We start from the raw sequence: 26126 nt of genomic DNA, 5'->3' as shown, positions 1-26126 counted from the left end.
TGTTTCATACCTGGACTTTCTCTAAACACAAACAGAGCAACAGAGGAAGATTTAAAGAAACTCATAATTCCTTAAAAACATATATCCTTAAGTTAAGATCGCTGATGCTGCACATACAAACATCCCGAGGAGGAAAAAAAGCACACGCTGATTGTTATTTCGTGTTAGGAATGCTGATCCTGGTTGGGTCTCTCCCAGTCTATTTGTCAGCGTGTCCTATTAGGTTTCCAAACAGCTTGTAATGACTGGTAATAAACTGCAGAAGAAGAGGAAGGTAAATCAAGCGAGGAGACGACAAAATGAGCTCTCCGGGGGACCACCATGCTCCGAGCCTTCAAAACACAAACACACACAGACGGGGAAAAAAAAAAAACTCCAAGCGATTCTGTTCCCGGATTCAAATGCAGCCGATCCTGCCAACAGCGCCAGTTATCGTACAGGTCACAGTCTGACAGATGTACTGGAATTCATTACGGAAATCTGCGTTTGGTTTATCATATCTTTATTCCAGCTATGCTTCTTGGAAATAAATGTGTTTATTTCCTCTCAAATGGTGACATTTGTAAGGAAAATGAGGGTCAATCTGAGCATAAAACACTTTCTAAAGCCTCCCTGTCAAAGATAAACAGCGTGATCTGCTACTGAATTGGTTAATCTGGACCAAAAAAAGATATAATTTAACAGTTTCTCCATTTAACAGACATAAGCTACAGCAGTGTTTGGAGAAACCGTACAGCTAAGCCTGTTGCAGTAAGTTAATCACATGATAAATTAAAATCAGCTTGATCATTTACATCCTGATTAATATTTTTGAAATGCTATTTTGCTTACAGAGGCTTCATAATCTATTTTATTTATGGTTTTGGTTGCGTGTGGTTTTTATTTCTTTTTTATTTCTTGTTTTTCATTACAAAATTAAAGTTTATTGGTCATTGAGAGGGAACATCTTTGCTATTGCAGTAAAGTAAAAATCATTAACACTGATAATACGTAAGTCAATTACTGTCAGTAACTACAGGTATATTAGAAGAGTCGGGTAGTAACTACGGTAGTTACACTTACTTATGTAACTAGTTACTACCCAACTCTTTTTTTGAAAAAAAATATTTTTGCTACTCTGTACTTTTTGCTTTTACTTCAGACATTTTATTTGAAGTATCTCTACTCTTGAGTAAAATTTCTGGCCCATTGAATGAAAAACAAACATGTTTTAACCAAAAATGTGTCAGACACACACCTGCAGTTTCTGTTTAAGTTTCATTTATTTTTATTGAAAGAAACTGATTTGGAAGATTTTTCCTTATTTTGTTATTTTTGTTACTTATATGAATTATTGTCATTTTCATTCTCAAAATACCAAAACTTTTCACTTAAATGTATAATTTGGTCCGTCTGATGGTGTAATTTTTAATATTAAATGACTGATAATTTGATCAATTACTCAGTACTTGAGTAGATTTTATATGAAATACTTTTACTCTTTCTTGAGTAGTTTCTTGGACAGCTACTTCTTACTTTTATTTGAGTCAAAATATGCTGAAGTAGTGCTACTCTTACCTGAGTGTAACTTTTGGGTTACATTTTTGAGTATAATTTTTGGGTTTTCTACCCATATTAGATGAATAGTGACAGGAATTTAATTATTGTTCATCTATTTCTGTCTTAGTTTTGTGCCGTTTCTTTTTATTTTTGTTTTCAGAATTGTGGGTTTTTTTTCTTTTTTTGACCAAATTAATAAACTTTTAGAACAATGTGATGTCAACGATGACATGAATTTGGTTTGTAAGATAATTGCATCTTCTTGTTCGATTTAATTGACTGAAGATCCTTGGTTTGCTTCTCCATCCAGCCCTCCCTGCTCCCCTGTTTTTCTCCGTTCCTCCAGTCCCCTGCCCCTCCATCATCACTCCCTCCTTCCCTCTGGTGTCACAGCTCGCTGGCTCCAGGTGGTGAGGGAGGAAGGGATGCAGGGAAGGATGGATGGAGGGAGGGATGAAGACAGGAGGAGGGGGTGGCCGTCATCTGTTCCCGCGTTCATACCATCAGAGTGCGACCCAACACCCTGCCTCAGTCTGTTTTATTAACATTAATATTAATACTGGCCTCGGTCACATCTTACCCTACAAAATACAAGCAAAACAACATGGATCATTTCTCATTTTGGAAGAATATTTAAGAAGAGTCTCTTCCAATAGCCAACAGCATGTTTATATTTATTTATATATATACATATATATATATATAAATCTACAGCGCTGGGAGAAATGAAGAGCCCACTGCACTGAACTCCACTGAAAACCTCCTGGTTGTTCCACCAAATATTTATTTCTGAACTCTTCCTGAGTTAAATGAATATGAACTTTTCTTTATTTGGGGTCTGAAAGAACTGTTATTTGTTAGTTCTCATCTTCTTCAAATAAATACTAAATCTTTACTTGGAATTTCAGAGACATGTCAGTAGTTCATAGGATAAAAGAATAATGTTCATTTTACTCAAACATATACCTATAAAAAGTAAAATCAGACAATCTGATCATTTTAAGTGATCTTTTAATTTTTTCCAGAGCTGTATATATATAAAAGCTACAGACATGATAGAAAACATCTAGTCCATTACCGCCTTCCATCATTGCAAAAACACAAATCTTAAGTGTTTTTGGTTTAACTTCCTGTGCAATTGTCTTAGTACACTTGAAATAAGATAAAACTAACTCCCAAGTAACTTTTCAGCAAATTACCAGACCTTATTTTAAGTTAATGCGTCATTATTATTGATGAAAAAAATGCTAGTATCACTGAGGCTTGTCAGAGTAAACAATAAATCAATTAATGGCATGATAACTTAAAACAAGCCTAATTGTTTTTCTTGTTTTTTCTGCCAAAACCAAGATGACAAAAATCTTCAGTCTGGACCACTTGATGCATCTGGCCCCTTTTTTAAAGGGCAATGTTGTTTAGAGAGGTTTCATAAATAATTTTATTTGAAGTTTCTGTTGTTTTGTTAATTTGTTTTGGATATTTAAAATGATCTTCCAGTCCCAGTGTGAAATGTTCATTAGATTTTAAAGTTTTTTGATCATTGAGAATGTGTTCTTTCATTATTGTGCCATTATAAATATATTACATGAAAATTATCTTAAAGCAAGAATATTGCTTATTCCATTTTTCATCAACATTAAGAAGTTATTGATCTAAAAGAGCTCCTATGTCTGTCTGAAAAGTTACTTTTAAGTTAGTTTTGCCTTATTTCAATTGTAAAAAGAAACATTAGAAAAAAAAAATTGGTAGATTTTTGTGTTTTTGCAGTGATTCCAGATCCCGTCCATGTGGAGATCCAACAGCAGCACCAGTGGGTTTCCCCTTCTGTCAGTGGTCATAATGTTACGCCTGATTGGTGTAAATCTAGGAAACCAGCTGACTCCCCCCACAGACAGGATGAGTTATGCTGCGTTTGTTTCTGCTGCAGAGTCTGATCTTCCACATCAACAGCAGAGCAGCCACTGTCTTATTAGCTGAAGTGCAGCAGGGCAGAAACGAGAAGCCATGTTTGTAGCTGGTGGCCAACACACACACACACACACACACACACACACACACACACACACACACACACACACACACACACACACACACACACACACACACACGCATACATGAGTGGGCCTTAAACCACATTATCCACCTCCACTGACTCTAAAAGCTTCTTATTCGCCTCATTAAGTCTTCAGTGACACAAAGTAAGCAGACCAAAGCCGCATCAACGTACGTACCGATAGGTGTGTGCACTTAGCGGCGCGCGCATCGGCTCAGCCACAACCCGCGGGACCGCTGCTTAGACAGCACACCGACATTAGCAGTCGGACACATCGCAGATTTGACTGCAGGCTAATAGAAAGCAAAAAAATGCAACCTCCAGGTACAAAACAAAAACGAAAACGGAGATGATTTGATGCCTGATAAAGTCAGGCTCCAGGGTCGCAGAGCAGCTGATTCTCAGGAGCCTGTTTGGTGTTTTAGACAGAAATTTGCTCCGTTACTCCAAAAGTGAACGTCAGAAACATATGAGGAATGTGAATTCCAGTTATTATTGTGCACTGATGTAAACAGGTAAGTAAAGCTCATGCTGAGGACACATCATTAGCCACCACAGTCCACGGGGAGCACTTAGATACAGGTGAGTGGCCACTCGATACCTCCAAGGCAGCTGTGTGTGTGCGTGGGTGTGTGTGCATGTATGAAGGACAATGGAGCATGCAGCCAGCAGCAGGGATCGGGTAAATGGGGAGGTGAGGGGAGTTAAGTGTGCAGGATGTGTCACATTAAAATCTCTGTCTCTTTAAAACAATTTAAGGATGTTTTCTGCGGGAATCTGCTGACTGCACACCATGCAATCTGGATTTTACGACAATCTGGATTTTATTTGAGTTTTTCTTTTTAAGTAGAAGTTTGTGCAAAAATCTTCAGTTACTCCTCATTCCTTTGCATTTTCTTTCCAAGCAGTGGATCAGAACTGAAGTTCTCCAGGATTTCTGAGCTGTATCTTTTAGGGATGCAAGTTATTGATTAATGAGTTGATCTAAAGTTTTTTAGCTTATCCATCAATTAGCAATTATTTGATAAGGAGACAGTTTCTGGAAAACCTGAGTTTTGTCTTGCAAAAACAAAATTCTCACCAAATACCTTTGGTATAGTTTCTGCTGCAAATATCTTGGTACATTTAAAATAAGACAAAATGAGATTGCAAATAACTTTTTACCAAGACATAGGAGTTTGTTTTAGGTCAATAACTCCTTAATATTGACAAAGAAAATTCCATTGGTGGGTTATTTCACTGAGAGCATGGGAAAAAATGACCTTTTATAATCTGACAGTGAATCTAGCTCTTTTTCATTAATATTATGGAATTGAAATAAGCTCCCACATCTTCCTGAAAAGTTGCTTATAAGTTATTTCATGTGTATTAAGATCTTGTTCTAGAAACGAGATCAAAAATACTTGGTGAGATTTTTGTTTTTGCTGTGAAGAGACTGTATTACCCCAACAAAAAGGAATAAATTGTTTATAGTAATATGGATAAAAAAAACAACATTGTGAAACTGAAGAAGCTTGCTGAGTGTTTAGATTTCTAAACAAAACTGCATAAAGTGAATTTTGCATCCCACACCAGACTATTTGGACCTTTTTTTCTTTCCCATTCTGGTATGGATCCACCAACTTTGTTTCTGTATCAACTGGCTCTGCTTAGAGATGACCAGCTGCGCCCTCGTCTGGGTGGAGGCCAAACTACAACAATGAAGTAAGATCTAAGCAGGTTTTAGTGAATCGATCAAATTCTAATCTGATAAACCATTAAGTTACAATTAATCATAAGTTAATTCATTGTTTGCATCCCTAGTTTTATGGATTTGTCTGTTTGGCAAGAAAATGTAAATAAAGGGGTGGTAAAATTTTCAGAATTTTCTTTAAAGTGGGGTAATGTTCATGGTGATGAGCAGGCAGAGAGACAGCAGCGCTGCCTCGCTCACAGAGTGAGCTAATAGACAGAAAGCGGACAAACCTTGCTGACAGGTGGGCTCGTCTATGGCCATCCAAGGTGGGGATGGGGGAGAACGGAGGAGAGAATGACCAGGATTAGTAAAATGTGCTGTGAATGAGGCGGGAGGGGGGAGGAGGAAGCAGTGTTACAGACAACGCAGCTCACCAGTCAATAAGGGAAAACATCTTTCATCGTTACGTTGAAGAAAACAAAACCAACACACTGCTGGTCATGTTTTGTTATTCTTTTGTTGGCCTTAGAGTGAAATTTGTGTTTGAGTCTTCAGTGCTACTTTTTTGTATTTATTCATGCAGAAATCAAAGTGTCTTGTCAAACAAAAGCAAAATGATCCATACTTCCAAGTTTTAATTTATTCCTTGTATATCTGGGGCATAAACAAGAGAATCAGAATAACAATTTCTAACTCATTATTAAGTTTTAAAGCCTGTTATATAGAAGCTTCCAATCAAATTTACAAAACATTTTACAAATTCTACGTAGATGTTAGATAAAGTCAAGTCGTGGGTCTTTGGTTCGAGTTTTGGGTCTGATCTCAGGTGATTCTAATCTTAGTTTCGGTGATTCCTACAACAAAACTAGCTGAAATCCAACATTACCGACTATAAGTAATGAAGCGATAATAAATGTAAAAAAAGAGGAAAAAAACAGTTTCATGGATAAAGTGAATGTCTTATTTTGAGCAATGTTCTCTTTGTGCTTCTAAATGTGACGTTTTCATGCTGTGAAATCTTAACCGAGGTGATTAGCAAAGCATTAACGGCCGCATGCAACATTTCCAATCTGCTGTTGACGACTTTATTTAAGGGAAATGCATGTGTTTAGTGCATCATTTCAAACAGCTTCTGTCACAACAAAGCTTTAAAAATCAACAGCCCATTTTTGCTTCCTGACTGGCGTCCAGGAAACAGAAGCAACGCACATTCGGTGATCCGTCTCACCGCCTCACACAAGGAGGGAACTACTTCATGATGTGCAGCTGCACAGCAGAAAACAATAAAGGCTGCCAGAAATCACTGCGACACAGTCCAGAGAGACGCAGGAACAAATATACATGTTCATACGGTGACAGGGAGAGGTGAGAGGAGAGAGGAGAACAAAACTAATCAGCACACTGTGTCGCTACCCCAAAAGAAAATCTATCAAATTTAGGAGAGCAGATGATGAAACTGTTACAGCTGCTGCTCTGGAAAATTAGCTGATCTGTTTCAGCAGCTGCAATATGCAAAAGAATAGAAAAAACTGCATGTCTCGTTCATTTTCACTCACTACGTCCATCAATGTCTGCAGTGCACCTTCGTCTTCTCCTCCTCCTCTCATCCAGTAAAGTCCAGGAACCGCTCGGTCGTCCAGAACCCAAACAAACACAGCTGCTCATGATTTATAATTATTACTGCTGCAGCTATAACTGCACTGAAAAACACAAAATGTTAAAGTATTTCTGGTCTGATTTGTAATGAAAGTCTTTCAGTACACTTGAAGACAAAACTAACTTTTTAGGAAGAAACGGAAGCTTGTTTTAAGTCAATAATTCCTTAATAAGACAAATAATTTTCCAGTGGAACAAGACAGCTTTTCCCAAATACAAGTTATAATAATATGGGTAGATTACGACTGGTAGGTTATTTCACTTTAGTTCTTTTTCATCCATATTAAGGAATTAATGACTTATAACAAGCTTTTATTTATGGTTGAAAAGTTACTTATAAGTTAGTTTTGTCTTAATTCAAGTGAACTAAGACATTTGCACTAGAAACTAGGTAGAAATTTTTGGCAAGAATTTGTTTTTGCAGTGTAAATATGTTCTTCTACTGTTTATTCTAGCCATAAAATACAGAGAAATACCTAATGATAAATAGATAGATGTTTGCTGAAGACAGGAAGTAGTATATTCCACAGATTTCCAAAAATGCAATTGAAACCTGATTAAGCTGCAGGTGGAAATTACTGTCCAGATCCAAGAAGTCCAGAGTGAACAAGTGTAGAAACACGGGAAGACGCAAAGTGTCTCAAAAAAGAAAAAAAAAATAATTGAAACTTTTATAATAAAAACTTGGTTCGGAAATAGATTTTTTTGCTCATTTTCTGCTTTCAACCTTCCTGCCTCCTTCCCCTCCTGTGGCTGAGCGGCTCTTCTCTCCTGGTCTCGGAGCAAAGGCCTCATGGTGCTTTAATTAACATCGGAGCCGGAGGTAGGGAGAACACACACGGGGCGTGACGGTCCAATCAGAGGGAATCTGAACTGGGAACCAGCAGCAATTTAAGGACCTCACTTTGAAGATGAAGTGAGATCAGTGTGTGGGCCCTTGATCATCAGAATAATTCAGAATAAATGTAACACTGAGCAAAAGTTTTAAACCACCTTTCGTTTCTTTTTTTTTCCCTGCTTCATTCAGAAAACACGGAGAACAAAAGATCAGGAAAGGTTTACAGGAAACCTGATCGGATCAGATGCAAAAAAAGAAAAAATTGAGTTTTACACAGAAGCACAACGTATTATATCAATTATCAGAAAATTATAGATAAAAGTTATTATTTGAGGTATTGTTTACATAATAAAGGAGATTTTAGATGTTTGCGATACAGTTGTATTCCAGATCCACAAGCAAAAGGATTTTTTCTGCCTCTAAATAATTCTTCTATTTCATTTTTTGAGTAGGATGATGATGGGAAAGGTAGAATAATACATTACATTTGTGTCAAATCAAAGTTCAAATATGTCTTGTTCATCAAAAAAAATATGGATTGGAGTATTAAAATATAAACTTTTATTATTCCTGTTGATTGGATATTATTGATACGGATTTCACAGATTCACTTACAAAACGGACTTTTTGAATCTAAAGAAACATCTTTATTATTTTTTGCTTTTTAGAGAGATGTTGAGTAAAGTGGAGGAGTATAAATCTAGAAACAAACTAGTTGGTCAAAAAAGTGGATAGGGGAATAAAAATAAGTTCTGATATTCATCCTTTATGATTTATGTCGCTTAGTTGGTTGTGATGGTGCAACTACAAGACCCATGAGGTGGTAGATGTAAGGCTGGAACAGGGGTGGAGTTAACCAAATACTTTCTGTCTTTGACCATTTTCTTAAAATGGTGACATAAAAATCTGAAGGCCAGCAGTCATTCTGACAGATTGTAATTCACACACCTGACTGGACTCCATGCACCTCGCCACCTGGGAGCTAACAGCACGTTGAACAGTTACGGTTTGGAGCTGCAAACGGAACAAGAAACTTTTCTCTCAGAGTCTTACCGACATCTGATCACTTCAGATGGAGAAATGTTCCCCGATTTCAAAACTTTGGCTGAGTAATGCAGATTCTCTCTTCAGTTTTTGGTATATTAAGTAAACTGAATGAAAATTAAATACTGCTGAATGTTATCGTTTCAAAAACTGATCCATAAGAAGAGATTATGACATGATTTTATGACAGAAATTTGTCACTGAGGGAGAAAAAAGTGAGGCGAATCGGTAAAACAGAATGAAGAGCAGAACGGGACCAGATCAGAAATATTCCCACCAGGAAGTTGTTGCATCTTCTGCACCATTATACCAGCATGCAGACATAAACACACACAGCATCATTGCCAAGCTTGTGAACTACTTTTTACTGCATAAAAATAATATTTCTAAAAGGAAAATATACCAAAATTGCATTGTTTGCATCAAAAGCTGAACATTTAGACCCCTATAAACAGTCTGTAGCTTTGCTCTGAATTATCCTCCTGAAATCCCAAACTAAAAGACATCCCAGCTATCTGAAGATGGTCTGAAGCTTACTACATGTTTTCTGGCATTTCTACATCATAACTTAGCTTTTTTTAGCAGAGCTTTTGTGTTGTAAATGAAGCTGCAGATTAATTTCTGCTCATAATATCAACTAAAAGTTCCTCGCAGCCGAGAGAACAAAAGGACTTGATAATTAACGTCTTCCTCTTTCAGGTTTAATAATTCTCTTCATTAGCATTTCCAGGTCAAACACAGTTTTCCTTCTCACTCAGAAAGTAGCAGTAAAGCACCTGAAACAGGACTTCGCTCAGCTGATCGCAGTTTCAGGAATTAGGAAGCATCTGAGCAAAGTAATACTACGAAAAGACTGACAAGCATTTACATTAACACTGGTTCTTTTTATTTATATATAAAATGTACCTTTTCATCCATCCATCCATCCATCCATCCATAACAGGGTTGTGTACAGTTGTTACATCCCGAAACAACAATATTTTGACAATAATAAGTCACACCTTAGAAAAGCTTTCAACCAAAAATGGTTCTCAACACTACATTTTAGTAACATTTGTGCCTAAAGTTTTTTTGTTGTTGTTAAAAACGAATATGGCAACAGATCTTCCTCCGTATCTCGTCTTCAGGACCAGCTAACGTTAACATTTACTGAGTTTCAGTTTCCGTCTTTTTCTGTAATTCGAATAACCTCCAAAAATAACTGGTTCACCAACAGCCTTTTACTATTCATAGTAATACTGCAGCAATTATGGGAGACCTGATAACACCTAAAATCCCATCTGGTGTGTGTGTGTGTGTGTGTGTGTGTTGGCTAGATAAAGTAAGAGGTTCTGCAGCTGCATCAGAGCCGACTTGGAAAACTCAGACACACACACTCGCAGCCCCTCAGAGTGCATCAGCGCCTGTACCTGTCAGGTGTGTGTGTATGTGTTTGTGGGGGTGTCTGCATGTGTGTGTGGGGCGAGCAGAGCACTTTTTCCTCCAGAACAACTCGAGGGTCCACCTCGTTAATCTCCATGACGACAGGGATGCTAAGGCAGCAAATTAGTGGTGAGCAGAGAAAAAAATAATAAGAGTCCCGCAGGAGGTTTCTAAAAGAACATCCAAGCCACAAGGAAGGGTTTTAGTTTAACTTGTGCTGCTCGGCAACAATAAGAGCAAAACTTTAGACCCTTTTCCCACAATTAATCAAGTCTCTGAATTAAATGAATGCTTATATCGCTTAATGCAAAAGCGAACCTAGGCAACAAATAAACACAACAACCGAGAAACCAATCAACTGTTATTAGCATCTGATGTGAAAACATCAACAATTTCAACCTCTCAGAAAGTAGAAGATGAACAGCAGCTCCAACACACAACCAACAAATGACAAATATCCAGTTTGTGTGTTCTGAACATGTATGAGTGAGTTGCATGTGCTTTCCGGGGAAAATATTCGCGTTGGAGCGCCACAGAACCAACACGGAGATGATAACACCAGAACACACACATTAAGAAGAAAGCAGTTTTACTCACCGATCATGTGATTAGCCACGTGAATCTGGATCTCTCTTTCCGTCTCAAACGTCATTTGGCATTTAATACACTGGTAGGTCTTTTTCTAGAATAGAAAACACAAAAGACACCAAACCAAACGAGTCACATTTCTGCAACAAGGCGGTTCAAAGTGCTTAGAGTTTCACAATTATGAAACAAGCGATAAACATTACTTTCCGTCAAATGTCGTCAAAGAAATCATCAAGCAAAAATGCATCAAATATGTTGATCAATGTTCCAATCATGCAACGGTAACCAGGCTGGTTTTAGTCTTGATTTAAAGGAATACTGTGTTTCGGCTGGTTTACAGTTTTCTGGTAGTTTGCTACAGATTTCAGGTGCAAATCTGGAAGAAAGATTTGTTCAAACATTTGGGTGATCAGTTTTTACGCTCCGATGAGGCAGTTTTTCTGTTGTATCAAAATTAATATGTTCCGCAAAGCTGCAATAGAAACACATTTTGCGTATCACACGAGTCATGTGATCAACAACCAGATGTTACTACTGATGGAAAAGACGAAGAAAAGATCACAGGAAGTGGTAGGAGGATTGTGACTTATCGTGTGAACTAACGTATTGTAATTTTTATTGCATTTCTTATTAAATGGAAAACCACAGCTGTGAAATTAATGCACACATGTATAATGGAAACACAGCTAATGCAACTAAAGATAAACACATGAATGAGTTAGTTTCTCTAGATCTTGCTGGGACATTAGTCCTTTAATCCTGGAAATGTTCTTCAGGTGACAGAAGGCCGACTTTGTTATTGTCTTTATGTGACTGAAGATTCAGGTCAGAGTTCATCACTACACCCAGAACAATGCAATTTTGATATTTTCCTTTTTCAGCCTGATCTCTAGTTTCTAACTGTAATGACTGGAGCTGAAAACAAAACATAGCAGCTTAACAAGATCATAATAAAGAAAGGTAATAACTCTGCGTTTTGCCCCTGTTTTGGTTTACATTTTTTCAATAAAGGTTTTTGGGGAAAAAACAATGTTTCAGGTGCACAACATCTGCAGAAACAGCAAGAAAGAAAGAATAATAATGTAATGAAAACATTTAGGAAAGATGTCTGAACAAAAGAGAGAAAGAAAGATGCAGAAAATCCAGGATGAGTCACAGAAAGTAAGAACTAAAGAGCAGCTCTGCTTATCCATTCACTGCACACAGCGATCACTCATGCACAAACACATACAAAATACACAAAGGCCCCACTTCCACTTTCCCTCTGCTGCTTCACTCTGCTACAGTCACTACACACACACACACACACACACACAGAAAAATCCTACTTTGTCTGCTTTGTGCTGTTAGACTAAGCAGAAACAAAGGTGTAGGTAAGACAGGGAGTCCCTGGGAACTGACACACACACACACACACACCTTCACACACACTCACTCAGAAACACAACGGCAGGTCCCGGGGAGCCTGACTGTCAATATCAAGTAGAGTGAACAGCTCCCACAATGCAGCAGCATAGCCCAGCCGCAGGAGCCGCTGGGGCCCGGCTGACACACACAACGCCGTGCGCGTACACATCCACCGCAGCAACACGCAGCAACACGCAGCAACGCCCGACACAAACACAAACTGTCTGCCGCTCTCCCAGAAACGTCTCCATCTGCTGACTCCTGCTCAGGTATCAAACACTGCACAGGAGGGATTCTGCTGAGAGGTTACCAGCAACAAACATCTTACCAGCAGAGGACAACTCGTACGCTACAGGAGAGGAGGAAGAAGATTTTTAACTTTTTTCTCCAAATTCTGACTTTAATCTCACAATTATTACTACTTTTCCCAGAAATTAGAAAGTTTTTCCCAGAATTCTGAGTGAAAGCTCAGAATTAGGATTTTTTTCTACAATTCTGACCTTAATCTCAGAATTATGAGAAGAAAGACCAGAATTTTAACTGTAATCTCGGAATTCGGATTCTAATCTAAGAATTCTCCCATTTTTTCTCAGAAATGTATCTTTTTCTTCCTGCAGAATATTATCACTTTGACCATTTTTAATTGTTCTGTTTGTGTGGTTCACTCTGTAATGCATGCGTTAAACTCAACTTTCTCTAAAATGACCATGTATTAGCCCAGGGGTCTCAAACTCCAGTCCTCGAGGGCCGCAGTCCTGCAGTTTTTAGATGTGCCACAGGTACAAAACACTGGAATGAAATGTCTTAATTACCTCCACCTTGTGTAGATCAGTTCTCCAGAGCCTTAATTATTCTATTCAGGTGTGGTGCAGCAGAGGCACATCTAAAAGTTGCAGGACTGCGGCCCTCGAGGCCTGGAGTTTGAGACCCCTGTATTAGACCCACAATCATGTGATGCCAACAAGGCCAGTGTTTCCCAATTCCAGTCCTCAGGGCCCCCCTGCTCTGCATGTTTTAGATGTGCCTCTATACCAGAACAGCTGATTCAAATGATTGCATGACATCTTCTGCAGCCACCAAGTACTGCAGGAGCCTGTTAATCACCCAAAGATTCAATCCAGGTGTGTGGCAGAAGGGAAACACCTAAAACATGCAGGCAGGGGGGCCTGAGGACTGGAATTGGGAACCACTGAACTGGGCATCATGTGTTCATGTGCAGAACTACCTATTAATGTTCTGTAATTTACATTAGCAAACGATTCTACACATGAGAAAGTCATATTCTAGTCACTATTTTCCACCAAACAGTTTGGGTTGACCACCTGTTGGACTGGAAGACAACGGCCATCAGCAGCACTACCACAGCCAGATGAGCTGCATGAATTAAACCACAACATTCTCCAATACTCCACAGTTTCTGTCTCACCTTGGGTGCAGGTGAAGCCTCGGCCTTTTTTCCTGCTGCGCTGGTTTCGGGGCTGACCTCAGGGTGATCCGTCTGGACGTGACTCTCCAGATCCTCCACGCTTTCAAACTTCACGCCACACTCCGGACACCTCAGCCCGGTCAGGGCCTTTTCTGCTGGCGTGTCCCCCGGCGTCACCGCTCCTCCACTCTGGCTGGGGCTCTGGCCATTCATCCCCCTGAATGGATGAAACATCATAACATAAGAAAAATAGCAATACTTAGCGAAACAGACATAAGAATGCTAATCTGCTGAAAGAATGCACCAGATATATGGAAACCAATGGAACAAACATGTCTGTTCTCAGGAAGTGTTTGAAAGAAAACCTGAAAACCTACTTTAGTGACACATATATTTCCTCAAAACAGACAGCTAAGGCTACGTTTTGATGTATAAATTATTTCTCTAGAGTAACATTTGTACAAACAGCAGCATTTTGTTTGTGAAAAATCAGTAAAGTGTCAGTGACTAGAGGGCGCACTGTTAAAACTGAAAACGCCCCAAATTCTGAGAAAACTTAAATAGCGATTTTAGAAAAACTGTAGGAGATATCAAAAAGCCGAATCACTTCAAGATAGCTTAACATCTTGTGACTTGCTTAAAACTTGAATGAAGTTTCCAGGTTAAAGTAGGCAGAAGTAGTAGCTTGTGAAGGTTTTTACTAAAGTAGTGAAATTCCAAAGAACTTCAGTGCATTTCAATTGAGCCAAAAATTTGCATGAAATAGTACGAAATGTATAAAAGTTGAAATTACAAAAAGATACAGCAGAATTCTCCAGACAAAGTTGAACGTTTCAACATATAGATAGTTGAAATCAGATGAAATATAAAGAACTGATTATGCAAAGAGAAGATGGAATAACAATCAAGAGAAAAAAAATGTTAAGAACTGAGAATGCTTGAATTCTCATTTAATTTATAATTAAACTGGGTTGGTGATCTCCCTTCCTACCTGCTCATGCAGCCAGCACACAGACCGTAAGGCAGCCCGTTGACATCCAGCTTCACCAGATCCCCTTTATTTTTGAACTCCTTCAAGCAGAAGGCGCATTTGTAGAGCTTGTGTGGCTGCAGTTGCCCGTTGGGGGACGAAGAGGCCGAGCCGTTGCCTGCGCCTGCTCCGCCATTGCCGCCTCCGGCTCCCCCCAGCGCCGAGCCGGAGGAGAGCTTCTGCATGTGGAAGGTGCCGTGGATCTTCAGCTCCAGCGTTGATGTGACGGTCTGCATGCAGACGACGCAGCGGAAGCCGGTGAGCGAGTTGCGAAGGTCGGGGTGCATCTGGCAGTGCTCTATGAACTCCTCCTCGCTCTGCAGGGGCATCTTGCAGATCCGACAGGTTCCCGTATCCAGGCTTTTACTGTGGGTCACCTGGAGGAAGAGTTCACCCAGGAATTAACAGCATACAGATAGAAGGTCAGAAAACAGAAACTATTATTAGATTGGAGAAATCCAGGGTTGAAAGCTCAGACTGTACAGACTGAAGCTGAACTTACTAGTTGCAGCATTATTTGCAGCAGTTGCTCTGCATTTAAGGCGGGGAAAAAACAATGAGAAAACTCTCAGGCTGTTTTCACACCTGACAGTCCGTAGACTCCAATGGGGAACAAAATTGTAACATTTGTTACATTTTCAGCTGCTGCTGTTCTCATTCACACTGGACTGAGTCAAACAAACCCAACTAATTATAAACATGTTCCCATCCTTGCCTGTGGGGGCGCTGCACCAAGAACCACTGAAAGAAACAACAAAAACCTCTGAAGACATCGAGTGCAACGTCCTTCTTCACAAAATGTAAACATAAATGAGTGGGTCAGATTTTAGAGGTTGTAGTTTTTCTCGTTTGTCATTTCTTCTGCTATCGTTAGACTCTTGTGTTTGTTTTGGTTGGACTGTAGAGGGCTGGTGGGAATGCAAACTAAAAAAAAGTGTTTGATGGGTGAGTCATCAGACACTTCATTTAGTCTGAAATGTCATTAATAATAACATTCATTCATCTCAAAAATTCACCCAATAAATAAAAAGATATGAGAAAAATAAACAGTTTACAGCTGATACTGCAACCTCTCAGCATTCTTGATCTGCCATCAGTGAGGAAACAAACATTTACTGGACTGAAACACAGACCCAGAGCTGCAGATGAGTTTGTACCTTGTGTTCAGTGAGAGTCAGCAGAGACGGGAAGCGCTCCCCACATATGGGACACATGTAGTGTTTGGCGGGGCCGCGGTGCGTCTGAGCGTGCTCACGCAGCCCGCTCTCAGAGAAGAACGTCCTGGAGCACACGTTGCACTTGTGGTTCCCTTTGATGAAATCTGCCTTCTTCTTCCTGGAACCTGGAAAACAGAAAGGAAAAAAAGAACAATCTGAAATCCAGCCTGTACAATAAATCAATAACAATAAATATAGTCACAAGATCAATATCAATAGACAATACATGAGGTAGAATAAGCAATAATTTCAATGAAGGTTGGTAGAATCAACTAACTCCCACTCTCTTTGGTTACCTAGCAACTCACTCCTTTTGTTGGTTGCCTAGCAACAACGTGAGTAACTGGCAGTTTAATCTTAGCAGTTTAAGATTCCGTCACGAAAATAAAAAATAAAAAAAATGGTGCAAGTGTGAAAATGTTGGATAATAAAGGAGAGGTCAGGTCACCAGTAAGGCTGAATTTCCGATATTTAAAACAAAAAAATAACCAATAATTATCAATATGGACTCATATGAAATGAATCAAGAATATTTCTTCTCTAATTTCTACTGCAATGTCTTAATACACTGGAAATAAAACCAAACTAACTTACATCTCTCATCGATATTAATGAATGACTGACTTGAATCAAGCTCCTATATCTTGTTGAAAAGTCACTTTTGAGTTAGTTTTGTTCTATTTTAAGAATACTGAGAGACTTTCACTACAAACTAAGCCAAAATGACTCGTAACATTTTACATATATCCATCCCTCCCAACTGGATAGTAGAGCAGTTTTACCTGCGTCGTCTTCTCCCGGCCGGATGTTGTGGTCCCGCAGCCGGTGGTTCTGCAGCAGCGACTCCATGGTGTACGCTGCGCCGCAGATGTCGCAGGCGTACATGGGCTCAGAGTTGTCCAGCTCCTCCTCTCCGCCGCTCGCCTCGTGACTGTTGGCCGTGTCTCCTGCCTGCGACGACCCCCCGCCCCCAACGACCCCGCCCTTCAGCAGGATGTTCTGCAGGTCGGCCTGTTCGGCGGACGCTACCGTCGCTCTCTCTGCTGCTGCCGCCGCGCCACCGCCGCTTCCTGCTCCTCCTCGCTTGGAAGTCTGAGCCAGGCCGTTGGGCGTCCCGTTCTGACTCCCACTGCTGCCGGTGCCACCGCCGTTGCTGCCGTCGAAGATACAGTGCTTCTCCCGCAGGTGTCTCTCAAGCAGGGAGATGGCGTGGAAAGCTTTGCCGCAGAAGCGACAGGTGAACTTCTTGCTGTGGGTGGTGATGTGACACTGGAGCTCCACTTCTGTTCCAAACGTTTCCCCACAGAAGATGCACTTCCGAGGCTTCAGCCCTGCAGGAAGAAACATCTCGTTAACGTCAGAACTATGATAACTGTGTGCTGTTACGTTTGTTTCTCTCCTCTCAGCCCAAGACAGGAAAGATTTCAGAATCCAGAGTGGAGACCTGTTACGCTTCCTTGTACAGGTTAGGATAGGTTTATGGTCAATACAAAACATGTTCATTATAATTTTTGTACAAAATTATTCTTAGATAATGAGATTTTATTCTACTCAGTTCTGCATATTTTGAACTGTTTTAGGGAGTCTGCCAATTAAGCTGCTGCTGATTATGCCGCCAAACTCAATGTTGACACTCACATGTGAAAATGGCTGCAGACAGATGCACAATTATACAACCGTACATCTTTGAAAAGCAGAAGTAGAGCCTCCAGGACAACCAACAAGAATGCAGCAAGTGCACAACAGACACCCAATTATACAACCACAGGTATTTGAAAAGTGGAGACTCCTGCACAATCGAGAAGAATGCAGGAAGTGATTTCTGGATGATAAGTCAACAACAAAACACTTCTTTTCCAGCAGCCATTGTACATCAGTAAAACTAGCTGACCAAACGTGCTGGAGCTCCACTTGGGTTGCTAGGTAACATGCGGAACTCTGCTGGAGTTGCTAGGTAACAGCCCAGTGCCTGTCAAATGTGGCTTGACATCAGGAGGTTTTTGAATCTGATCATTTTCCAGACGCTAAAAAACATTAACTTATTCCCCAAAAATGGCTTTTTTAGAAACTTTGGCTGTTTTTAGAAGCAGTTGAGAGCCAAATGCATGGAAAATGTGAATTTCACATAATAGATCCACTTAAGCCCATTAATATCTAAAGCGTTTACTTTAACTCTGACTGTTAAGGACATTTTAAGCTCATTCTTGTGTTACTGTCTGCCAGTAACACAAGACACTTTGAATGAATGAATGTACCTGCGAGTCCTCCTGGAAGGCCTGACCTTTGACCCAGGTGGTTATGTTTGACATGGAGCTGAAGGTCTGCCTCCTTCCTGAAGTCCCAGGCACAGGCTGTGCAGCGAAACAGCTTCTTCTCGTTGCTGTGTTTCACAGCCAAATGCACCTGGAAGACAGGAGGACATAAATCCAGGGGTTTTTATTTTAAATTTCCGCATTTTTCCTTAATCTATTTTCCACCTTTTCCTCAAATTTTGAAACATAAATACAAAAGTTGTGCAGCAGAATTACAGAGGAAAGGATTTTATGGCTGGATACTTAACAAATTCGGTATGAAACTTAGATCAAATGCTTCACTGGACTTTTCCAGACAGTTTTTCTTGACATGCATTGTATTAGTTTATTAGTTTATTTAAAGTAGGGACAATGTGCACAAAACACTAATAAAAGTGTCAGATTTAGTTTAGCTTGTTTCCATCTTTAGTCCATTACTAGGTGAGTGAATAAAACATAAAAAAAGTCATAAACCCAAGATACAATCAATGTAAAATATCATGAAATTACAACAATATCAACAGTACAGACGCTGTAAAAAACAACAACTCTCGACTTGGCAGCAGTGTAACATTGATGGATGCAAGCTGCCATTAAAAAATAAAGAACCACAAACTTTTTCACGTATGATTTTAATTACATTTCATTTTTAGAACAGAAATAAAGAATAGAAATAAAGCAGATGTTTTTTTTATCTACATCTTTTAGGGTTTAGTTATAGAAAGACTTTAGAGGTTTTATTGTCGTCTCATTAGCATGAGTCCAGCAGCCATGTTGTGCAGGGCAGTGTGTGGCTTACCTGTATGGAGACCTTGGAGTCGAAGACTTCCTGGCAGAGGGTGCAGTGATACAGGACGAAGGTGTGCATGTCCAGCAGGTGTTTCTGCAGGTCGTCCACGGAGGAGAATTGCTTGTCACAGCTTTCACACACGTACTGCGTCGACGTCGTGGTGTAATGCACCGTGAGGTGCTGCAGCAACGCGTCCTGCGTCTCAAAGTCTTCTTTGTTGCACTGCGGGCAGGACTGGCGCCTCAGCAGCATCTCCAGGTGAGACTTTAGATGCGTCTGGAAACCCTCGAAACTGGAAAATCGGAGGTCGCACTGGTTGCAGGGATAATCGCCGTTGCTTCCCAGGGACGGGGTGGAGTCACCGCCCAGACGGTGGCGTTTGGGAGAGGAGATCTCCACATCGGAGGAGGCTGGGCTGAGGTCAGCCACCTTCGCCTGCCGTTTGTTGTTAGCCAGCGGGATGTTTTTGTGGTTCTCCTTGATGTGCTTGGTGAGCTTGAGGAGTGAGCCGAAGATGGGAGAATTGGTGCAGTAAGGGCAGGAATAGACCTGGACATGGAAAATACATTTTCATAAAAATCAGCATTCACCGTTAGTCCCCAACGGTGAACGCTGCGTCCCTGTGGAGGGAGAGAGGAAATGGAGAAAGATATGCAGAGCAGAAGGAAGACAAACAAACACTCCTTAAATCACAATTAGATTTGACGGCACATTTTTAGACCTGTGCAGAAATCTAGAGTAATTTTTAAACTCCTTTCCTTCCAAACTGTGAGTAATCTTTAAAGTGGTCTTGACCTTTAAGTTCAGGCTTTTGTGTTAATTAAGCCACTTGACTCTGATTGATGAATCATTCTCAGTTCTGAACTGAAGGAAGCACAATTTGTTCACATTTCTTTAATTAAACCTATGAAAAAAATAACACTCTTTAATCGACAGAAAAAAGTTATTTAGAAATAACCTTCTACGTCCTAAAACTAAATACACAAATTAACTAATGTACTATTTGAACTAAATTCTTAAAAATGTGCTTATAACAGTTAAAGGAGCAGCTAAAGAACACAAAGCTTAGCCTACATTGAAAAAAAAAACACAACATCTCACAAAGTATTTTTGGTCATTATAAGACAAAACTAACTTGCAAGCTGCTTTTCAGCAAGATGTAGGAGCTTGTTTTAGGTAAATAATTACTTAAAATTAAGAAAAAATAAAAAAGCACTACTTAAACTAACCTCCATGAAGGACTGAGACGCAGCCTGGAGGACGGGGGACTCCAGTTTGGCCACGGCTCCTGCAGACGCCGTCCCGCCTCCTGTAGCCGAGCTGCAGTGCGTCTGCTGGATGTGCTCCGTCAGCGAGGACTCTGTCAGGAACCCCATGGAGCACTGGTTGCAGAAGAAGGCGTGGTTCCCCTCTGGAAGAACGACAGGAACGTCAGAAATCAGTTTTTATCATTCAATACTTTACTTCAAGTATCAGTAAAAAATGATAAATTTGTGGAGATTATCTTAACCATTCCTATTTTACAAAAGTCAAGTTCCAAATATTAATCCTATTTTATAGGATTATACAAAGGATTTGTATAATTACAAACATAAGATGTGTAAATATGTATAATGTGTGACACATTTTTAGAAAACCCTTACGGGGATTATTATTCATTATCTTTCCTATAAATATAATAAAAAACATAAAAATCTTTTATGTGCTAAAGTTGCTGTATTTTAGTTTCATTTTAACTAGCTTTTTAATGTTTTTTTTATTATTATTTTACTTATTTATTTTTATTCCTTATTTAATCAGCTTTGTCGTCTTCCTACTCTTTTTCGAATTGGATAAAATTTTTTGCTATTTTATGTTTGTTTATGATTTTCTTCATATTATTTTTGTCTATTTGTTTGAAATAAAGATTTTATTTCATTTTTTTTATAAATACAATGAAAAACATATAAAATGTTTAATTTGCAAAAGTCAAACTTCAAAAAAAAATGTTAATTAGCTTTCATGTGTTTTATCCTATTTAACTTTTTTATTTTTATTCCTTTTGTGACTGATTTTAAGTGGCAGCTATAAATAATCATCATTATTTTTGGGAGCAGGTGATTGGTCAGACTGGTCTCAGTAATACTGACAGATATTTTAGACAGAGGCCTTTCGCTTCAGAGTGAGCAGACCTAGCGTGGTGGATCCTGCCATGATGCCCCCAGGCAGGCAGTGGGACACTCGGATGTGCTCCTGCAGGGAGTTGATGTCTCCGAACATGTCCGGACAATAGTTGCAGTGAAACGCCGTGACGTTTGTGAACTGGAGCAGAGGGAAAGCCGCTGCTGCTGCTGCTGCCGCCGCCGAGCCGACGCTCCCGCCGCTGGCGCGGTGGGCTTTTCGCACGTGCTCATTGAGGTTGTAGAGCGTGGGCAGGGTTTCCAGGCAGAGCTGGCAGGTGTGGCTCTGCTGCGGCTTGTCTGCATGGATGGTCTTCAGATGGATCTCCAACACGGCCAGGCTGTGGAAGTCTCTCTTTGAGCAGTAAGGGCACGAATACGTGACCTTAGCCCAACTCCCTCCCGATCCTGCAGAAACAAGAGCTGGATATTAACACTGTCAATTATTGGCAGGAAAATGTTTCTCCGCAATAATTTATTATTAAATAGGGGTTTTTACAGGTATGCATGAGCAGTCAGTAGCTTCTCTGCACTTAATCCTTAAACAGTTTTAATTGCTAAAACAATCAATTAAGTTTATTTGTACAGCAAATTTCAGCTACAAGGAAGTTCAAAGTGCTTCACATAATAAAATCATAAAAAAATCAACAATCAAAACATTAAATTTTTCCAAGTGTCGTCATTACAGATCAAAATGTTGATTAATAATTCATTGACTATGTTTCAAAAACTTTAAACAGGTGCGTTTATTGTTTAGATATATAGGAGCTCAGTGTTTCAGCTGTTTTGCAGTTTTCTGGAAGTTTGTTCCAGATTTGCATTGCATAGAAGCTGAATGCTGCTTCTCCACATTTGGTTCTGGTTCTGGGGATGCAGAGCAGAACCAGAAGACCTGAGAGATCTGAGAGGTTGATAAGTAGATCTTTAATATTTTTAAGCCTTTCAGTAAATTATAAACTAACAATATTTTAAAGTCTATTCTCTGAGTGGAAGGACTGTACGACTGGGTGATGTGCTCTATCTTCCTGGTTTTTGTCAGAAAGCGAGCAACAACATTCTGGATCAAATCCAGTTGGAGGACAGATTTTTTAGGCAGACCTGTGAGGATGCTGATGGTACCAGCTGAAGGTACCAGTACCTTGATGGGCCAGACTAATCGCTCCATCCTCCCCGGAGTCTCCGCCTCTCCTGCGACCTCGTTCGCTGCTCTGGCTATGTTTCAGGGTGGAGTCGGGGGTGGAGCCTCTCTCCAGGCTGGCGCTGGAGTCCGGCGTGGCCGAGCTCATGGAGGCCACGCTTCCGAGCGGCGGATCAGGACTAGCGGCGCTGTGGTTGGACGAGTCGGGCTGGCGGTGGCTGTCCAGGTGGCAGTAGACATCCTCCACCGACGGGAACTGCTCTGAGCAGACCGGACATCTGGGAGGGGAAGGAGAACCACAGTGAGCTCCCGCTGCAGCGATTCTCCGATCAGGAGCATTCAGAACGCGGAACGCCGCCGTTACTTGTGCTTCCGGTTGGCGTGCTGCGTTTCGATATGTGTGAGCAGCGACGCCTCGTCCAGGAAGATCTCCGGACAGTGGATGCACTGCAGGTCAGCCCGGTCGGACAGCTGCGGGTGTCGGGTCAGGACGTGTTTCTCCAGCTCGTCCGTCTGGCTGAACGTCTCCTCGCAGTAATCGCACATGTACAGGTCCTGGTCCAGGTCCACGTCTCCGCCCATCCCCTTCTTCCCGCCGTCCTTCTCGCTCCGTAGCGCCAGATGCTCTCTGTTCTTACGGTGAGCCTGCAAGGTCCGAACGTTTTAACACACTCATCTGTTAGCTCTGGAGGACAACTAGACATGCACCGACCCAATATTCATATCTGTATTGGTACCAATACGGTTATGTTTTTTTTTTTTTTTGTCATTTTGGTTTTAGTAAATTAGGGGATCAGTTGACCTGATGCTGAAATCTAATCTTGAATTATATTTGAATTAAAATTTGAATTAAAATATTTGAATTAAAGTTCAAATATCGGTATCAGAAGTGGAAAAAGTGGATCGGTGCATCCCTAGAGAAAATGATAAAAAGCCGTTTACCTGCATGTGGCTCTGCAGTGACGAGGTGGAAGAGAAGCCACGTTTGCACACTGAGCATTTAAATGGTTTGCTGGAGCTGCAGAGAAAAAATCGATAAGCCACAAATCTGACTGGAGAAACAGAAATAAATTTTTTTTAGCGATTTTTAATGCTACTACCTGTGTGTTTTAAGATGGATCTTCAGGTGATCGGAGCGAGAAAACGCAGCTTCACATTCCTGGCAGCTATACTTCTTATCACCTGCAGGCGATAAAACTAAAGATGAAATTCATGGTGGAACCTGTCCGTTTATGTTTAATAAAACAAAAAAAAGCTAAAGAGGAGATTTTTAACTCTGACTGCAAGGTTGCATAAGCATAATACATAAAATCTGACTAATTAATCTGTTCAATAATCTGGAGCTAATTCAAGCTCAGTGATTTCTGTAAAGAAAGATTTCAGTTCTGGGAAAGTAACAGAAAGAAGCACGTAATGTTTGACAAGCGGTGGAGAATCGTGGTTTAATAAATCTATTCCCAGTAACTCTAATATTTGATTGGATTTTTTCCATATTTGGCCCTTTCAGTTCACCTGATGACGGATCTTCAGCCAATAAGAGAAGAGAACCAGGCTGAGGGAGTAATGACCTGCAGAGACGTTTGAACGAACCTGTGTGGAGCTTCACATGGCGGTCTCTGCTCCTCTTGTGTTTAAACAGGCGGCTGCAGAACGTGCACTTGAAAGGCAGCTTGTCGCTGTGGATCTGCTCGTGTCGCTTCAGGTAGCTGAGGCGGCTGGAAGTGGACAGAACCAGGTGTTATTTCAGCTAACATAAACCAAAACACTGAAACTAAATGTTCCTACTTAATTTGGAAAACCAGTAAAGCCTTTTAGTAGATTTCTAGAAATCAATCCCTCCAGTTTTTTGCGATTCCTTTATCACAAAAATTCACCAAAAATCAACAGATCTAAAGCATAATTTGGAGTTTATTCCTAATTTTCTGCAAAAATAGTCAAAAACATTGCGATTAAGTGATGCTACCTCCCACCTACAGGTGGCAGTGTTACTTACTTCTACTAACACTGCTGCCTCAGCCTAACTTGGTGTCCAGATTTCATTCGGAATCAATTTGGTGAGTAACAAAAGTCAAGCTATTTAAGTTCTTTAAGTTCAAATCAGTATTTTTTGGAAGGGATATAATGAGAAAATTTCTTGCAAATATTTCTAGAATAAAGCCATAAAATCTGTGATTTTGATTACAATAAAACATCCTGGAGGGGCTGACAGAGTAAAGGTTTGTGGCGTGTAAAACAAATAGTTATCTTCCACCTGAGCGGTGGATCTCTGCAGCTCTTCCAGAGTTCCCATGAGTCTTTTGGCTGATTCATTTAAATGTTCAAAGCTTGGAACATTGTTTTATAACTCAAATCTGCTGAAAGCTTCACAATAAACTCTAATAACGTTCACAGAACAGCAGTTTACAGAAGAGGATTAGAGACACTCAAAAAAATCTCAGAATTGTCACTTTAACCTCAGATTTCTAATTTCTTTTTATTCTGAGATTAAGTTCAGAATTGCTTTTTTTTTAAATTCTCAGACTACTGAGATTAAAGTAATTTTTTTAAGAATTCATTCTTTAATCTCGGAATTCTGACTTTTTTTTCCCAGAATTTTTGCTTTTGATTTTACAAGATGAGAGTCTGAATTAGTTTTTTCAGTGTCCCTGATCCTCTTCCACAGCTGTACTTAAATTTACACTTGATTTCCTTTAAGGGTATTCAAGTAAGCAGGGCTGCATGCAAATTCACACCTCGTTTATTTGTATGTTTTTTAAGCAGATAAATTGAAAATATAGAATTCTTATGAGTTTATGTGTCAGATTAAATCCTAGTAAAATCCATTACATGTCATTAAATGTGCGAGAACTTGAAGGGGTTTAGATGCTTCTGCGCGGCAGAACAAGGGTGTGAGTGTTGAAGAATGACAGAAGGAGGTGAGCTCGGCAGAACGATTAATACAGGGAATAATAATGATGATGACTCTGGAGTGTGTGTAAGACAGCTGTTCTTAAAATGGCTCTTGACTGAGTCTCCGGAGACGCTGGTGAGAAATGTATTCACCTCATTCCCTTTACTGTTGCCTTAGCGTTCCACTTTATTATGGAAATAACAGCGAAGCGGCTGCAGCTTATTTATGAGCAGCCAGATATTCATGAGTGGGATCCAGATGTGGAGGAGATACCTGAAGGATTTGTCACAGAACTGGCAGGGGTACGGCAGGCCGGCGCCGCCCTCCTCCTCGCCGCCGGTGGCCATGCCCAGGTCGCAGCAGCCGTCGGGCATCTGGGAGGGCGACGCCACGTCCTTGCTGGAGGGCGAGGAGGGCACCCAGGACAATCCGGCGGGGTCATCGTCGCCATCTAGAGGGAAGAAGGGAGGGGAGGCGTATTTTAACTCACAGCTGCGGGATCGTAAAAAAGAGGAAAAGTGAGGGTAAAGCAGGGCGAAGTGGGATGATTAAGGAGAAGTCTTATGTTTCTTGGATGGCAAAAGGGAGAAGCCTGTGGGAGTTCATAGGAGGATATAATCAAAAAATAAACACATTTATCCTAGTCACACACAAACATTCATACATAAATATACATAAAAAAATGAGGATGGCAGAGATAAAGAGAGGAAGAGAAAGAGAGGGAGAGAGATGCGCTCCTGCAGTGGCAACATCTAAATAGAAAGCTCCAAGAACTATGTATCCCCACCGGAGCCCGGAAATAAGGACAGAGTGTATTTTCTCTCCCTTCATCCTCCCTCTGCAGCCATCCCTCGCTCCATCCCTCCCTTCCGTCCCCGAGGACCGCAGATCCGCCTCATCATATTTTCATTAGGGCCTTGGCAGATTGAAACGTCAGAAAAACGATTAGGAGATGAGGAGAAC

At 40.4% G+C, this 26126-nt stretch overlaps 1 protein-coding gene across 5 annotated transcripts in view; it reads right to left on the bottom strand.

The window, feature by feature from the left end:
* Positions 1–26126, bottom strand: part of znf423 (zinc finger protein 423) — a 182414-nt gene that overhangs the window by 78664 nt on the left and 77624 nt on the right. For 3 of the 5 annotated variants that reach the window (XM_044125794.1, XM_044125798.1, XM_044125797.1), the window contains 16 exons: positions 25437–25614; positions 23864–23988; positions 23374–23455; positions 23216–23291; positions 22638–22918; positions 22274–22551; positions 21148–21543; positions 20206–20387; positions 18986–19525; positions 18151–18298; positions 16678–17226; positions 15836–16020; positions 14640–15055; positions 13649–13865; positions 10825–10909; positions 5558–5578 (listed from right to left, as the gene is read on the bottom strand). In XM_044125794.1, the coding sequence (XP_043981729.1) occupies positions 5558–5578; positions 10825–10909; positions 13649–13865; positions 14640–15055; positions 15836–16020; positions 16678–17226; positions 18151–18298; positions 18986–19525; positions 20206–20387; positions 21148–21543; positions 22274–22551; positions 22638–22918; positions 23216–23291; positions 23374–23455; positions 23864–23988; positions 25437–25614 (3759 nt within the window). The remainder of the gene's footprint in view (positions 1–5557; positions 5579–10824; positions 10910–13648; positions 13866–14639; positions 15056–15835; positions 16021–16677; positions 17227–18150; positions 18299–18985; positions 19526–20205; positions 20388–21147; positions 21544–22273; positions 22552–22637; positions 22919–23215; positions 23292–23373; positions 23456–23863; positions 23989–25436; positions 25615–26126) is intronic. The other 2 variants (XM_044125793.1, XM_044125795.1) reach the window with 1 other exon arrangement.

Source organism: Gambusia affinis, linkage group LG08, assembly GCF_019740435.1.
Source record: "Gambusia affinis linkage group LG08, SWU_Gaff_1.0, whole genome shotgun sequence".
Classification (NCBI taxonomy): domain Eukaryota; kingdom Metazoa; phylum Chordata; class Actinopteri; order Cyprinodontiformes; family Poeciliidae; genus Gambusia; species Gambusia affinis.
Note: the sequence above shows the minus strand (reverse complement) of the source record. Positions and strands in the feature narration are given on the sequence as shown.